The sequence below is a fragment of the Sinocyclocheilus anshuiensis genome, unplaced genomic scaffold (genome assembly GCF_001515605.1).
Source record: "Sinocyclocheilus anshuiensis isolate Anshui unplaced genomic scaffold, SAMN03320099.WGS_v1.1 scaffold2012, whole genome shotgun sequence".
In the NCBI taxonomy this organism is placed as follows: Eukaryota; Metazoa; Chordata; class Actinopteri; order Cypriniformes; family Cyprinidae; genus Sinocyclocheilus; species Sinocyclocheilus anshuiensis.
Window position 1 is genome coordinate 318,594 of NW_015555967.1, and position 17,062 is coordinate 335,655.

At 34.9% G+C, this 17,062-nt stretch overlaps 2 protein-coding genes across 3 annotated transcripts; both read right to left on the bottom strand.

The window, feature by feature from the left end:
- Nucleotides 1–24: 24 nt before the first annotated feature.
- On the bottom strand, nucleotides 25–7,801 carry arrb2a (arrestin, beta 2a). Of its 2 annotated transcripts, none has more exons than XM_016470549.1 (16): nucleotides 7,642–7,801; nucleotides 7,055–7,085; nucleotides 6,923–6,983; nucleotides 6,780–6,824; nucleotides 6,054–6,250; nucleotides 5,683–5,742; nucleotides 5,473–5,540; nucleotides 5,244–5,379; nucleotides 4,597–4,681; nucleotides 4,409–4,481; nucleotides 4,058–4,195; nucleotides 3,021–3,104; nucleotides 1,255–1,331; nucleotides 1,085–1,139; nucleotides 707–973; nucleotides 25–251 (listed from the first exon to the last, which is right to left on the bottom strand). In XM_016470549.1, the coding sequence occupies exons 1-15, from the start codon at nucleotides 7,662–7,664 to the stop codon at nucleotides 889–891; spliced, it is 1,218 nt and encodes a 405-aa protein (XP_016326035.1). In that variant the 5' UTR covers nucleotides 7,665–7,801; the 3' UTR covers nucleotides 25–251; nucleotides 707–888. The 2 variants fall into 2 exon arrangements, with proteins under 2 accessions (XP_016326035.1, XP_016326034.1); XM_016470548.1 differs by having other exon boundaries at nucleotides 707–976.
- Nucleotides 7,802–10,650: 2,849 nt separating this feature from the next.
- On the bottom strand, nucleotides 10,651–16,309 carry LOC107675998 (AP-4 complex subunit mu-1-like). The gene is made up of 15 exons (XM_016470512.1): nucleotides 16,081–16,309; nucleotides 15,821–15,906; nucleotides 15,616–15,722; nucleotides 15,409–15,505; nucleotides 15,206–15,316; nucleotides 14,281–14,361; nucleotides 14,129–14,191; nucleotides 13,984–14,050; nucleotides 13,843–13,896; nucleotides 13,642–13,748; nucleotides 13,469–13,560; nucleotides 12,544–12,588; nucleotides 11,499–11,549; nucleotides 11,293–11,410; nucleotides 10,651–11,217 (listed from the first exon to the last, which is right to left on the bottom strand). Exons 1-15 carry the CDS (start codon nucleotides 16,136–16,138, stop codon nucleotides 11,026–11,028), a joined length of 1,329 nt encoding a protein of 442 aa, XP_016325998.1. The 5' UTR covers nucleotides 16,139–16,309; the 3' UTR covers nucleotides 10,651–11,025.
- Between the last annotated feature and the right edge of the window lie 753 nt (nucleotides 16,310–17,062).

Here is a 17,062-nt window from a genome sequence, read left to right on the forward strand (position 1 = left end):
AACATCCTGTGCTCAATCACACATGATCCTCACAGCAGCACTGAGAAACATGCACAGCCCATGTCAATGAAACCATCCATCTGTCCATACTGTATATAGATCACATGAAAATTCATGGCCATCTTTGTAAAGGAATAAATATGGAGCAAATCTCACCATTTTGCTGTTCATAACATAAGAGCTGGCACAATTTCAGAGATATAATTTTACATGCCTATGCAAAAACATATGAAATTCCCTGGAATCCCCTCCTTCATTAAGTGGGGAGTGGGGAAGTTGTGGCCTAATGGTTAGAGAGTCGGACTCGTAACCCAAAGGTTGCGGGTTCGAGTCTCGTACCGGCAGGGATTGTAGGTGGGGGGAGTGAATGTACAGCGCTCTCTTCCACCTTCAATACCACGACTGAGGTGCCCTTGAGCAAGGCACCGAACCCCCAACTGCTCCCCGGGTGCCGCAGCAAAAAAATGGCTGCCCACTGCTCCGGGTGTGTGTTCACGGTGTGTGTGTGTTCACTGCTGTGTGTGTGCACTTTGGATGGGATAAATGTAGAGCACTAATTCTGAGTATGGGTCACCATACTTGGCCACATGTCACTTCACTTTTCACTTCTGTGTGTGTGCACTTTGGATGGGATAAATGTAGAGCACTAATTCTGAGTATGGGTCACCGTACTTGGCCACATGTCACTTCACTTTCACTTTTTCACTTTCATTACCTTTTCATATGCATATTAATTAGTCTTTTAAGTTTCTCCAGTTTTCAGTAAAATATCCCAATACTGCTTCTTTCGTAATGAGATGAGAATTGTTTCATTGTTACACCCCTGAGGAGATGAGATGCACAATTTAATGAGAAGCGCTTCTGTTCATGATGAATGAGATGATAAATTCAGCAGTCCTCTTCCTTGTCGATTATTCCTTTTAACCGCAAGCGAGCAAAGTCCTCGAATACAATGTCGTCATCTGGGGTGAAACTGCTGTTAGAAAGAGTAACATAGAAAAAACAAAGCTTAAAACAAGAGAGATACATGATCATTATGCTTAATGTTTATATAAAAATTTTTTTAAAAAAATCTCTTGCTTACTTTGTGTCAAACTCTATCAAGTTGGTGTCAATTGGTGGATCCAACACTGGAGCAGCTGTTGAACAAAAAAGTAACAGTAACTTAATAAAGGAGGTCCTGCCACAGTTCCATGCAGCCTATTTAGTGCAATTAATGAGGTGTTTTGTGTTTAGTAATTTCTCAGCACAAACCTGAGGTTGATTGTGAAAGGGTGGAATCTGTGGGTTTTGGATGCATTAAGACAAAAGGCAGTTCTACTGAGACGTCCCTGAATGAAAGAGAAAAACAGCACAAAACCAGCACTGCCATCATTTGAAATACTTGAGGTGTGCAAGAGCTTATAAGAGGATGAATCTCTCACGAACTGATTAGCCCATATTTCAAAATCAAAACAATATTGCTCTTCTTTTGAACTTTCTATTTATCACAGAATAAGCAAATCAGCATATAAAAATTATTTCTGAAGGATCACGTGACACTGAAGTAATGGCTGCTGAAAATTCAGCAAAATATATAAAAATAGAAAACAGTTATTTTAAATTGTATTTCAGTAATATTTCACAATATATGTTTTTACTTACATTAGTTAATGCACTGTGAATTAACATGAACTAACAACGAACGACTGTAATTTCATTAACATTATCAAATATTAATAAATACTGTAATAAATGTATTGTTCATGTTAGTTAATACATTAACTAATAGAACCTTATTTTAAAGTGTTACCAGCAAACTACTGTAGAACTATTACAATTTTTTGGGATTCTGACATGTTCATCACAATTAAGCCCCATTCACTTCCATTGTTAAGTGTCTCACTGTAACATTTTGATTCATTTTTTACCATGTTTTTATATATTATTACTGAAAATAAAATCTCATGTTTAAAATAACTCATAACTGTCTTTGTAAAGGAATAAACATACAAATGAAGGCTTTCAAAAAACATATATAATATGACCATCATCATTTGCCAAGCTTAACGATTCAGCTGGTTTCGTCATGTGAAAAAGGTTTCATTATTTAAAAAATATATATATGTAATTAATTTTTTTAATAAATTTGTAAAGTACAACTGAAAGTATACATCATTCTAGCAGTATTTGTTTTACTTAAATTATTTTAATATATATGTATTTAAAAAAATCTATACAGGATGATTTTCCCCAGTGCAATAAAGAGGCCCAAAACATAGGCATTATTTACATTATAAAATATCTTTCTTTGGATTTAGAGATACAAATATGAACTAGACATTTCTTAGTGAGATTCATCCATATATGCGGCTTCATGTGTGTTAAGGTTAGTGCTCTAACACTATGAATATCAGACATCAGATAAACATCAGGGTAAAGTTGAGCAGAGCTTTGAACAGCATGCAGATCTCCTTTTCATGGCAGACCTAGAGACACTACAGCAAAACACCATGCACAATGAATGTATTTACCTCTCCAGCAAGCTGCTTAAAAGCCTGACGCAACAGACAGATGGAGGGGAAGGAAACAGACAGAAAGAGAGACATAAAACAATGGGAGAATGACAAAATGTTCTGATAACCAGAACGAAGCAGCACAGAGAGGCGAGGGTTCAGGGAGGGAATATAAAACACAAGGCTCACAGCATCCTGCAAAAGTTTTAACAGCTAAAGCACAGCACGCTAACTAAAGCACCACCACTGAAAATATCAAACCGAAAAAAAGATCAAATAAGGTCAACCTCAAAAACGGACTAGTTAACTATTGTTAATATCCACAGAGAATTGAATCATACCATCAATCTTGTGCACATACACACACAATAAATCACTTGTGACATTAAATCTCAATTATTATTTCTAAACCAACGCCAACATCTAGCGGTCCTTAATATTTGTGGACTGTTACGGAACAATCAAAACTGTTCCCCAGTGTGTGACTGTAGAGAGGAAGCAGGTGGGACAGAACACATGACTCACCCTCCACGGGAGACCACCAGTTTGACTTTAACCCGATATGACACCAGGACACCCAGAACTTCCTTATTACTCACATCCTTCACGCTGCAGTCAAACACACAAACAGAATCCTTAAATTCTCTCTTTATCTTCAAAAAATTAAGGTCAACACAAAACTCCTGCAATGTGTCACACTGTGAAACAGGGAAATCAACTACTTTTGGCACCAATGGTAAACCACAGACTGATGAATCATGCGCAAGAAGACCATTTTTGATTGTACACTACCACTCAAAAGTTTGGAGTTAGTAAGGTTTTTTCCTTTTCCTATTCAGCATTCAGCAAAGATGCATTAAATTGATCAAAAGTGACAGTAAAGACATTAATAATCTTACAAATCCATTTCAAATAAATGCTGTTCTTTTGAACTTTCATGTATCATGGTTTCCACCAAAACATTAAGCAACATGGTTTTCAACATGGATAATAATATTGAACATTGATAATATTACATTGATTTCTGAAGGATCATGTGACACTGAAGACTGGAGTAACAGCTGCTGAAAATTCAGCTTTGTATCACAGGAATAAATTAAATTTTAAAATACTATTATAAATAGTATTTTAAAATAGTTTTACTGTATTTTGGATCAAATAAATGGAGCCTTGGTGAGAATAAGAGGCTTTTTTCAAAGACATTAAAAAATCTTACCAACCACAACATTTTTCATGGCAGAGTAGAAATTCAAGTAGGAACTTCCATTTTGTGAACATTTTGAATGCTTAACCAGATTTTTGCAAATATGCCTGTATGTGTTAATGAAGCTAATTTGTATTTCTACAGGTGCATCTCAATAAATTAGAATGTCGTGGAAAAGTAAATTTATTTCAGTAATTCAACTCAAATTGTGAAACTCGTGTATTCTTTTCCACGACATTCTAATTTATTGAGATGCACCTGTACAATATTACTATTTTATAAGGAAATAAATAGGTGTTTTTTCATGGTAACCACTGAGCATATGGGTAAAATATGCAAAAAGTACGGCATTACTCACATAGTACTGGACGCCAGGTTGGTGTCCTCATGTTTGAGTTTTCCATCCAGCGCCAGTCCTCTCTTCTCTCGATTGTTGTTGAGAGTGGGTGTGAGTGTGTACACTTTACAAAAAGTAGAGCTGGATGCCACCTGATCGCTGCAGGACACAGAGATGGAACGGATACACATCTTTAACCATGTACACATTATTACAAATTCAGCAAACAGACCAAAGAAGACGACATGTTTTTTGTGTCATTTTTGGGCAGGTTTGTTTTCTCAATGATGTCTCAATGATAAATCTTGAATAAAAGACAACTAAAAGTTCAGATAAAGAATGATTTCTATACAGTCTAAATAAAACACTTACTCTGCCTCTATCTGAGCCACTGGACATTTGTACTGTGCTGTACTGAAGAGACAGATATCAGCATACTGTCGTACTGCAGAGACACAAATGTAAACAGTACAGTCAGTGGTAATACCAGATCATAGATGATGAGAGCGATATGAAAATAATGTCAAACAGCAATAGGAGAACTGTTGGCTGTAACTCACCTGATATTTTAACCCTTTTCACAGTCTTGGTTGAGTTATTGGTGACATGGACATTAACACTGATGGGCTCCCCGTGGTAATAGAGCTGGGTGAGAAAATCAAGATTAATTATAGGTTAATTATTTATTACTAGCACTGATCTGTGTTAACTCTCGTGATGCATTCAAATCTGTAATATTTTCGCATTGCATGTCCATTTGGACCCGAAGAATCGTTGAACAGTCATAAACTGTATTGTATCTGATCAGCAACTTCTCTTTCATGAGTGAATGAAATTCTGAATGACTGAAAGATAGACTATAGATAGATAGATAGATAGGAAAAAGGCTATATTTTATATTTATATATTTTATAAAAGTTTTTTGACACTAATATAACTTCATAGATAATTTAACAAAATGTATTTTTGACACCTAATGTTACTCCAAACATGTAACATTTTAATGGTTATATCTTATAAAAAGTAATTATAAAAAATCTGAAAAAATAAATAGGTTATGTGTATTTTGAGAGTCTTGAAGCACTTGCAAAGTTTCATTCCCTTACTAAAAACAATGCGGTTTTTAGAAATGTTTGTATCTCTCGGTATTGATCTCTTCCAGGTCAATACACACCGAATGCATTATGAGGGTCAAACAGTATGATACCTCTTTATCTAGTGAAGCCTCCAGGTGTAAAGACCGGTCTGACATGAGAAAACTCCTCGTCATCTCCATCATCGGCTGTGGGCCGGGTTTCTCAGGAGCATACTGGACTTTACGTATCACTAGTCGCACTGAATTCCTGTGGAGGAAGAAATAAGCTTCAAATAAGATCTAAACTCTCTTTAACAATGAAAATAAACGATTATGGGCAGGAAATTGTAAATAATCAAACCTTTTGTGGTTCTTCTCTTCCATCGTTTTGGCACAGAAAGCCCTGATCTCAAAATCCACACCACAGGCCTGGAGTGAGAAAGACGGAGATGAACAAAGGACAAGTTCGCCCAAGCTTCACAAACAGGGTGTGTGCAAAACAGGGTGACAAATCTAAAGGTGTTAGATGGGGTTTGTTGTGTTAAAATGAGCCACGCATGAGTGATAATACCTTTCCTGTGTCCTCAGGCCCGGGCTGCAGAGTAACAGAGCATGGCAAGTTTTGTGGTATCTGAAAAACAGAAGAATATTTCAACTTAAGATTCTGATCAAGTACTTCCCTTTTTTTTTTTCTTTTTTTTTAAAAAGGTACATTAAAGTTAACGTCTGATACCAAACCAATAATTATTTTCATGGTATAACTGATAAATGGCCAATATTATAAATTCATACTATTTTGTCTTAATAAATAACAAAAATACATGTATAAAATAAGAATTAAAAACAAATACTAAAAAATAATAATTTAAATGCATTTTAAATGCTACAAGTGAATTTAAGCATCACAACGCAATAATTTAAAAGATTTAAAAAAAAACTCACAGTGAAATGAAAAGGATAAGCATTCTGGCCCATTTTCTTCAAAAGCCTCTCCTGCAGACGACTGTGGGGCTTAGATTCCTCTGGAATGGGAGGATAGGCCTGAAAAGTGTAGATGTAAAGATCTTTTCGGAAGGAAAGTCCTAGAACGTCAAGGTCCTCACGGCCATACCGGAACGCACAGGTTAAGGTCACAAATACTGGAGGAAAAACAAATAAAGTTTACACCAGAAGTGAGACATCATTTGCATATGATGTTAAATAAGTTGTCATAAAGTATGGAAAAACGTTCTATATGTGATAAGCTTTCCAAATTCATCAACTGGAAAACCAAACAGTAGGGATGCTTGATATATTGGTATTATATAATTTAATTGTGCATGCTCATTTCCTTGTATTTACATTTAGATTGCCTTTGCAATCATCTAATGCTCTCTTGAAACTTTAAAAAGTAATAATTTAATAACACTGTTGTAATTTTTAGACAACAAATATCAAAATGAATATCAATTTTTCATGTTGTACTTTATAATGTTGAAATGCAGAAATTCTAGCATCTAATTTATTGATTTTCATTTTTAGTGTTTTTGTTTATTATTTTATTATTTAGACAAAATAATATGCAATTATAGTATCTACAGTTTGCTGGTTACCAACATACACAATGTCCACAATTGTCATTTCAACGCATTCATACCAAATAAGTAACAAAGATGCTTTCAAGCTCACCTTTTCTATCTTTGAGATATTCAGGGTCGACCAGAATCACACCATCTGTAGCAGAAGTAGAATATGATTTATGTCAGTGAATTTAAGTAGACTTTCACTTCTCCATTAAAATTCAATTGAACCGTTTATCTGAAACCACTGACCAACAGGGTCCACATGATCTAGATGGTCCACAAAATCTCTTTTCCCCAAATATACTGTAAGCTGTGAAAACAGACAGGGTTGTAACTACAACGTGTGGAAACCAAAACTGTGATGATATATAAAAATCTTACCTTGCAATTTGGACTGGTCTTCTTGAATACCCTTTAGAATAAGAGAAATTAGTGCATGAATAATCACAGGCATTATCAAAGCTGATCGTTTGTAAATGTAACGTTAGGTGGGAACATTTTAAAGTGAAGCAGCAGATGGCAAGAGCAAACAAACGGTGGAGAGCAGCAAATGGCATGCTGGGAGAACTAGTTTGCTTGCAAAGCCCAGTATTACTACAATCATGCTGACAATATTAATAATGCTAAGTTTCATTAAATAAGCAGTAAGAGCAGTATGAGGATGTGGGCAGCTGTTGTTAGCTGCCAGGCTATGCGACATGAATGCTAAAGGATGAACGGACTTCTAATGAAGCCTTTGGAAACGTTTAATACATATTTATAACAAATTTATATAGACAAAACATATTCAATATAATAAACTTGCACATTAAGTGCTGTTTCTCCATCATGCTCAGTCAGGTTATACATCCACGTCCATTTAAAATTCAGCTAGTATTAGCTTTCCTACTGTTCGCATTATAATTTCAAAAAGAATGATACCAAACAAAATTTATTTGAGGTCTAAAGCTTTAAAAACAAATACTTACCGGGTGCCTGCCTTGTCCCCCATAATGAGGGAGAATTTGGCCGTGGGAATTTGTGGAGGAAAACACACAGCTACGGCACACAGAGTGTAAACAGCAGCTCCTGTTGGTGTTCAATCGTTCCCTGGTAGCTGGCGGTGGGCGGAGCTACTTGGTCACGTGATCTGCCACCCACAAAAGCCAAGTAGAGCGATTCAACAAACCAAGTGGCGGTTGAGGGAACGTACAAGTAAGCAAAGAAATACATTATTTATTTAACTTTTAACCTCCTGAGACCTTCTGTCCGCAGTAGAGGACATTATATTTTAGTGAATTTCTCTGAAAACTTACATGTCACAGTTTTAAGTCTGGATGTCCTGTACAGAGCACATTCAGGGCTTTTCAGAGATACCAAATGTTTGGAAGTTTCACCATGACCGCTCCCTCTCCTTGGTCTTTAAAAATGGCTGACATTAATTTAGTGATCAAATTTAACACTCTTATGGAAATATTATAATATTTTGTAATTTATCATTTAAATCTGACAAATTTTTAAACTGTATGTCATAAATCAACATCTCAGAAAAATGTTATGGGGTTTCAAATCAAAATATGAGACACAACAAATGAATAGGGAAATAAATGATATTTCAATATTCCTATGAAATATTAGATATTATTATATTATTACAATTATTACTCCCATATAACACTTCTTTTTTCATTTTGCCCCAAGAACACATTAATATGCAAATTAGATACAATATATAGATACATTGTATATAATCGGTAAACCCTCTTATGGCCATTTTACACACATGTTGCATAAAGCAAAATGGTATATCAAATCACCCTGTTATATCTTTCATAACATAGTTGAGAATCATCTTTATACAAAGTTTGGTATAAAAAAAATCCTAAAACCAAAAAATTTATTGATGATTAATTGTTTTTGCCTACTCATGTTCATTCATGTCTTTTTATTTTTTATTTTTTTAATTGAGTCCTGGTGTCCTCTACAGAGGACATAGCATAACATATGAATAAAATATAATTTTTCTTTTGCTCTAAACAATGTAATGACGTGAAAAAAAAACTAAATTCACAAAACGTTTTTTTCTGGGTCTCAGGAGGTTAATATATATTTTTAATAATAACACTGAATAATCGCATCTATTTATTTTTTATTAATTATATTAAGTGTTTTATTTATGTATTATAATAAATTATTAATTATATGTACTATGCACTAATTAATATACAGTGGGTACGGAAAGTATTCAGACCCCCTTCAATTTTTCACTCTTTGTTATATTGCAGCCATTTGCTAAAATCATTTAAGTTAATTTTTTTTCCTCATTAATGTACACACAGCACCCCATATTGACAGAAAAACACAGAATTGTTGACATTTTTGCAGATTTATTAAAAAAGAAAAACTGAAATATCACATGGTCCTAAGTATTCAGACCCTTTGCTGTGACACTCATATATTTAACTCAGGTGCTGTCCATTTCTTCTGATCATCCTTGAGATGGTTCTACACCTTCATTTGAGTCCAGCTGTGTTTGATTATACTGATTGGACTTGATTAGGAAAGCCACACACCTGTCTATATAAGACCTTACAGCTCACAGTGCATGTCAGAGCAAATGAGAATCATGAGGTCAAAGGAACTGCCTGAAGAGCTCAGAGACAGAATTGTGGCAAGGCACAGATCTGGCCAAGGTTACAAAAAAAATTCTGCTGCACTTAAGGTTCCTAAGAGCACAGTGGCCTCCATAATCCTTAAATGGAAGACGTTTGGGACGACCAGAACCCTTCCTAGAGCTGGCCGTCCGGGGGGTCTGAATACTTTCCGTACCCACTGTATATAGTACAATATAATTATAGTATAATACTATATATTATTTATATAAGTCACACAGTATCTTTTTTCCCAAACTAAAACGTACAGCATAGTTCATGTGAGAATAGTGAGGTACTAGAGCTCATCCGTGCTTTGATAGCACAGGGGGTCAAACTTGACATCTTTTGATGTGCTTCTATCCAGTGGCAGTGTGGGATGACATCAAAGGAGAGATATTTTCTCTGAGAGGTTTTCCCTATATCCGTCAGTGTAATATCTCCACAGTCATTGTTCGGGTGGGCCATTTATGTGATAGATGGTTGTTGTTTTTTTTCTTTATAATTATAGTTTGAAGGGAGATGTTTCACAGAACACGGTGAAGGCGTCACAACACACACTGGTTTGAACTAATGAGGGGATTTCTTTTTGCTCTTGTTGTCAGACTCAGCTGCATTTTGTGCCGACATGGGATGACTGAACCGAAGTCATCCACTCTTTCACCATAAACTATGAAATCAAAAATCCATGCTTTGGTAAATCATAATTATGAGATGAAAAAGTCTACATTATGAGATTGTAAGTCATAAGTACAATATAAAGTTGAAATTGTGACATACTAAGTCATAATTATGGCATAAAAAGATACGATTTACAGTCAAAAATGACATCAGTTTAAATTAAAACAAAAATGCCATAATCATAAGATAAAAAGTAGAAATGATCACATACTGTCATAATTATGACATACAAAAAAGTTGTATAAATTGCATAAAAAGACAAAATTGACAAAGTTATGAGAAATTATGACAGAAAACACATACTTAAGACAAAAGTTTAAATTATAAGATAGTCAAAATTATGTGATGCGAAGTCATAATTATAAGATGAGAAGTCCAAAAGTAACTGCTGACTTACAAGCTAATTTCAACTTTTTATGTCTTCTAAACATCTAAATCATGAATACACTCTTATACCTGCTTTTTCATCAAGTTTAAATGAAACCAAAAAAGTCAATTCATGTATTTTAAGTGTTTATACACTACTTGGCTTATTTTATTTTAATCGCGGGCAGGAATGGACATATAATATGATAATTTTGACTTTTTATTTCATAATGTAACATTTTTGTCATGACTTTTTATGTCATAATTTAAACTTGTTTTTAGCTTCTATAAATCTAAATCATACACTCTTATAACTGCTTGACTGCTTTTACATCAGGTTTTATTGAAAATATGACAAAATAATTAAATGTTTTTTTTAATAGGTCATTTATACATATTCAATATTTATACACCACTGGGCTTATTTTATTTTAAATAAAGGAACACTATTTTGACAGGCATACTCGACACAATATTGTTATATCTCCAAGAAATTTCTAGATTCAGTCTCTCTCAAAAAGAGAGGAATGAAAAATGAAAGGAGCAAAACTGCAAATGTGTTCACATGCATAGATTATTACTTCCCAACAAAATTTAAAAATAAATAAATAAAAAAATGTTGTGGCTGTAAGAGGCACACAGCAGTTTGTTCACTGTTCTTTCCATCTGGTTAGGTCATATCCGTATGGTGTAGGAGTCAGAATGAGTGACATATCGAACCCAACGTTGCGACAGTCCTGTCTGAGTTGGAGCGAGCCGGAGGAAGCGGATCTGAAGGCCGGAGCAGGTTTGTTTGGCCAGTTCGAATGACATACTGACAGGGCCGACCTCCAGCAAAGAGGCGGAGCTTAGACCAGGAACATCCACCTGTGGGATCAGAATATACATCATCAGTGACTGATGACAATTTGCGTCAAGCAAATGACCATATAATAACATCACCTTGAATAGTGCTGACAACTGCGCTCCTCCTGGGAATCGTGGGATCTCCCAGAGCAGGGCTTTGTTCTTCGGCTGCAGTTCAGCGGTCTGGTCAGGACTACTGAGCTCCTGAGACATACTGTACAGAATAGAGAGGGAAACAGGGGTTATAGATGGTCCGTAAGACTAAATAACACTAATAATCATGCTGTTGCATAAAATCTGACCTTACGGAGCCTTTTGGCACAGGAACAGTGATGGAAACATTAAGAGCCGTACTGCAGGAAAAAGTAAAGAACAATAGTTGTGATGTAACTATGTACTCATATTGACAAATTTTTTGATTATGTCATTTTAAAGGGGTCATATGATGTTGCTAAAAAGAACATTATTTTGTGTATTTGGTGTAATGAAATGTGTTTATGTGGTTTACGGTTCAAAAAACACATTATTTTCCACATACTGTACATTATTGTTTCTCCTCTATGCCCCGCCTTTCTGAAACGCTTCGATTTTTACAAAGCTCATCGGTCTGAAAAGCGAGGTGTGCTGTGATTGGCCAGCTATCCAGTGCGTTGTGATTGGCCGAATACCTCAAGCGTGTGACGGAAATGTTACGCCCCTCACCATACTGTGATGCCTTGTCCCGACCGGAGCGACGAGACAAAAACATTAAAAGCTATTATAAACGAGGCATCTGTTGCATCCAGTGGGGACATAATTACGGATTATAATGACTTATACTGTCTTTTTACACTTTGCATTGCATCGCGCTGCGTAAACATAAAACCAGACTGAGAAGCCGATCCGACGATCCACTGCGCGAAGTTGATGTATTTCCTCAGCGCCCAGCACGGATCAGCTCCAGGCATGACGAAGCGGATATCGTCCTCTTTTGAAAGGCCAAACAAAGTAGTTTCGCTTTCACAACGAAACACACAGCGTCTTCACGACATGGCGGCGGCAGCAACAATACTAGAGGGAGAATAAAAGTTACGCCTTCTTTCTTTGCGTGAACATTTGGGCGGCGTTATGCAAATCTTCCCACATAGTGACATAGATATGTGGGGGCGTGTTAGAACGAGACATTTTAGGTAGGCGTGGTTGACTCTTAACTTTTATAAAGAATATCTCTTTGGATTTGAGACTTTAGTCTTTGCAACTTTACAGATCTTCTTTATGCACCAAGAGCTTGTATCACTTCAAAGAGAAAGGAAAAATTGAAATCGCATCATATGACCCCTTTAAACACTGTGCAGTATGTACACTCACCTTTTAGGTGGAAGATCACATCTAAGCTTAAGAAAAATCAACACCCTGCAAAGGCAAATTTATTAAAGCAATAATCCAGGAGAGGATGAGCATTACAGTGATTTTATCACGATCAAGAGGTGTGCATGCAATTTTATAAAGCTACTAATATTGACCAAATAGGGCAATTTATTATTAATGATAAACATAAACAATTATTCCACAAAGTAACATAATTCATTAGTCTGAAGTTCAATCGGTGTTGCTCATGTTGTCTTCAATGTCCAACTCTCAATAAAAAAAAATGACTCAATTTAAATAAAATTTATATTAAATTGAAATGAAATTTTATTTAACATTAAATTAATTTAAAATTAAGTTTAAATTTGAGGGATGTAAGGATTCTTCGTAGCAACCTGTGTGTGTTTCTTCAAGAGAGCAACCATACATTTGCATTGTTTTATTTTCTTTCTTTTATATTCATTCATCCTTCATTCATGTATAATAATCATTTAATCATTCCATTTAAACAAATAATCATTTATAATAATCATTTAACCATTTTATTGATTTTTTCATTGATCAGTTATGTCATTTTTTTTTTCTTCATTACTTCATCTCCTGCTTTCTGCTCTTTCCTGGCTTTCTCAGTCTGTCTCTTAGGCTGATAGAGGACAGTTAATACAGTTTTGGGTACTAGACAAAAAGCAGTAAAACACTCATTTTGGGTGCCAGACAAGGCTTGGTGTTTAACAGGTTTTGGGCAACAGACAAAAAAGATATTTTCTGACAGTATCCAGTGTCCAGGGGTTGGATCTACAATAATATTCCTGACATTGAGGCTCAACCTAACATTTTTGGCATAGTCAGCATATGTCGGCACAATCTAACAAATTTATACATTATACATAAAAAGACAAAGTTATGCATAAATAAGTTTACAAACCTGTTGACATAATCCTTCTGTACAGAGGGGAATAACTGAAATGGTGGCGCACACGGCAGCTCATCACACAACTGATACTGCATCACTGTTTGCTGAAGAAAAAAACAACAACATCAGTTATCCATGCAGAAATTATTATAAAGTGCATTTCTGTGAGTGTGGCAGCAGTTTACCTCTCCTTGGCTCGGACAAACTTTCAATATTCTGAAAGTATCAAATTCATCCAATTTAACAGCCTGGTGGAATCTACATTCATCTACACGAACAGCTGAACTATAGCCTGAAGAACAGAAGAAAACAGACTTAATCACAGCTGTAATTAAAGATATACAGCCTCTAGAGATATGTGTATTGATCAGTGTTGCACACTCAACCTTTCTGCTGGGACTTTCCAATACTGAGCTCTTCATTCAGTCCAATCCGCATCTCTACAGGATGAACAAAAGAAATACACAACCATAGAATATACATATACAGTCTGCGTTAACTTGGGATGCAAGATGTAACCAACTCACCTGAACTGGTCGGGAGAAAACATTTTATTCTTATCTCTCCCTGAATATCTGATTTCATTAAAACTCCCTTAAAAGAAGAATAACATGTAAAAGATTAGCAATTAGCAGTTTTATTTCAAAACATAGTTCTTTGAGTTGTACTCACCTTGGAGCCAATAACCACAGACAGCCTTTCTATCACATCCACAAAGATCTCATTCTTTCCACTCTGCAGCCAGAGAGAGAAAGACAAAATAATTCATAATCATTTCTAAGATCATCATAGAAGAATCTGTATGAGAATCTAAGTAAACCCACCTGCTCTCCTCGACTGGACATTATAGGACGACTGGCTGCAACACTAGGTGCTACTTTACTCTGCTGTGTCTCAGCCCCAAACTACAAAATATGAAAATTAAAATGTTTATACTTCTCATTAAGATTTAAAATGAGTTATATGGTTCATTTGGGTGATTCTCAACCAGGGGGCCAGGACTCACTAGGGGGCCTCAGCACACTTCCAAGGGGGCCGCAAAATGGCTTAAAATTATTTCATATAAGACAATACAAGATTTACAATTGTTGTAAGTTACAACAGCAATTTCTTCTGATTTGACCTGATATTATAGTTCTTATTTTAATTTGTTTACAACTATTATTTTGATTTAAGAACAAGATTTCTCATGATCTCGGAAAACCTCGATATACATGACAGATTTTAAGTGTGATTTCTAGGCTAGGAAAAGTCGTGAGAATTAATAAAATTATATACATTATATACAATTTTTGTGCAATAATAATAATAATAATAAATTGATAATTAAAAGTCAAAGAGTAAATCATGAAAAACATTGCTATTGGAATTATGGAATTTAATTATTTTAATTACTTGTAATTATTTTATTAATTATTTTAAAATATTGCCACTCCTAGTTTCTAAATAAAAGTAAGTAAATAGAACGTTTGAAAATTAGCAGCTTTGTCATTATAGCAAAATTATCATAAATATCTCAGGAGACTTTCAAATATTTAAATATTCAAATTTCTTTGGCAGTGGTGAGCCTTGCTTGGAGTCAAAAAATTTGAGTACCGCTGCTTTAAAGTAAAATCAGCTATTATAATGCAGACCACAGCTGTCTGTTTGTTAAACAAAAACACCAATATATTTAGAAATAAACCATGTGGGGAAAGAATAAAAGATTTATTTTAGTAGGAAGATGAAAAAAAAGAAACAGTAACTTACCAAACCAACATTACTTAGGTCAAAAAGACTGAAGGGTTTGGATGAAACAGCTTCTGTCTGGATGAAGTTTTTCAGGATGTCAGTTGAGGTTGTCTGTATGTAGCCAAAGTCCTGGTGATCAGAGGAAGAATATATAGAGTCGGTGTGCTTTTAAGACTTATTTGTTTGGTGTGACAATAAAAATAATAAGAAAGAACATTTACCACCATCTCATCCAGCAGCTCATAAATTAGAGCGAAATTCATCCGCACTGATTTCTCTGACAAACTGCCACAGTAGTCCTTCGTAAGAGCTGCTAATCTGTGAAACATAAAACTTATGCTTATCATCACGACATCTACACAGGTAATAAACTGCTGTAGGAGTAATTATAAAATACGGCATTACTGATAAAATTAAGATTTGTTAACCTGTTGAGGAACTCAATTATGGTGAAAGGGGATGGGTTTGTTTTGGTGGACGCCACCCAGTAAAGCCCACCCTGCCTTACGTGGATGAAATGAAGATCTTTGTGTGACTGTAACAAGATCAACAAACGTTAACAGTCACAATAATGCCCTGCAAAATTATTAAACAACTAGTCAGACATCAGATCACCCAAACACATAAATGTACCATGACAACCGGAGTTTGATCACCACTAAGCGCTGTGACCATCTCATAGAAGACATTGATGGAGTCTTTACTCGCCTCTCCTCGGACTGACACGCAGAGTTAAGAACAATTAATAAACACAAAGATCATGTTATATGACTCTGAAACGCACTAAAAGCAGTGCTTCATTATAATGTGATCTTTGTACCATCCAATTAGACATAAATAAACACATAACATCTCACTAAAACATCTGTAAGCCAGGTACAGTTAAAGGATACAGTCTTTATAAATGAGATGATCTCCCTTTGATGACAAGATGAAAATTTGACTGATCATTTTCTTCAGCACACACGATTATTTTTCATGCTATTACAAATCAGTCTGCTTCCTTATCCGCCGTCATTTGTATTCTGCAATACGACAGAATAAACTCGTTTAGCTGCTCAAATGTTTTATTACTGCTACCGTCATGACTGTAAACAGCCGGTTTGCTCTTCTTCATGAGCACTCACGTATTAACCGTAATGTTTACTGCCATCTACTGAGCTGGAATATGAACTGCTCCTCGGCAACGGCACCTGGTAAAGCTATTCTCCAAACATTATGCACACTAATACCAAATGAATTTAAAGTAGTGCTGTCAAACGATTAATTGCATCCAAAATTAAAGTTTTTGTTTACATAATGTATGTATGTGTACTGTGTTTATTTATTATGTATATATAAATACACAAACATTCAGTGTATATTTTGAAAATATTTACATGTATACACATTTATATATTTATATTATTATATTTTATATTATATATAAATATATTTAATATATAAACATAACATATTTTCCTTAAATACATACATGCATGTGTTTGTATTTATATATACATAATAAATATACACAGTACACACTCATATATTATGTTAACAAAAACTTTTATTTTGGATGCGATTGATTGCGATTAATCGTTTGACAGCACTAATTTAAAGTATGATTTTAAAACCGTAAACTGGCATTCCCAGAATCCTCTCACATTTCATTAAAATAACTATGTTCCTTCCTAGTTTTGTCTTATCAGTAAATTAGCGTTTATGTTACATTAATGTTTATTGCATTATATTAGTGACTTAACCATGAAGCAGTGGTGGACAGTAACGGAGTAGCTTTACTTCGTTACTGTACTGAAGTACATTTTTCAAGTATCTGTACTTTACCGGAATCGTTTTATTTTTAGTAACTTTTACTTTTACTGATTGAATGCA

Coding starts and splice junctions, on each gene's coding strand:
- arrb2a (XM_016470548.1), bottom strand. CDS start 7,664: ATGGGGGACAAGGCAGGCACCCG. Junction 5,380..5,472: donor GAAGAGAAGAACCACAAAAG/GTTTGATTATTT, acceptor CTTCCTCCACAG/GAATTCAGTGCGACTAGTGA. Junction 4,196..4,408: donor GTGGCTCAGATAGAGGCAGA/GTAAGTGTTTTA, acceptor TGTGTCCTGCAG/CGATCAGGTGGCATCCAGCT.
- LOC107675998 (XM_016470512.1), bottom strand. CDS start 16,138: ATGATCAGTCAAATTTTCATCTTGTCATCAAAGGGAGATCATCTCATT. Junction 15,506..15,615: donor ATAATTGAGTTCCTCAACAG/GTTAACAAATCT, acceptor TATGTTTCACAG/ATTAGCAGCTCTTACGAAGG. Junction 13,897..13,983: donor TTTTCTCCCGACCAGTTCAG/GTGAGTTGGTTA, acceptor TTCATCCTGTAG/AGATGCGGATTGGACTGAAT.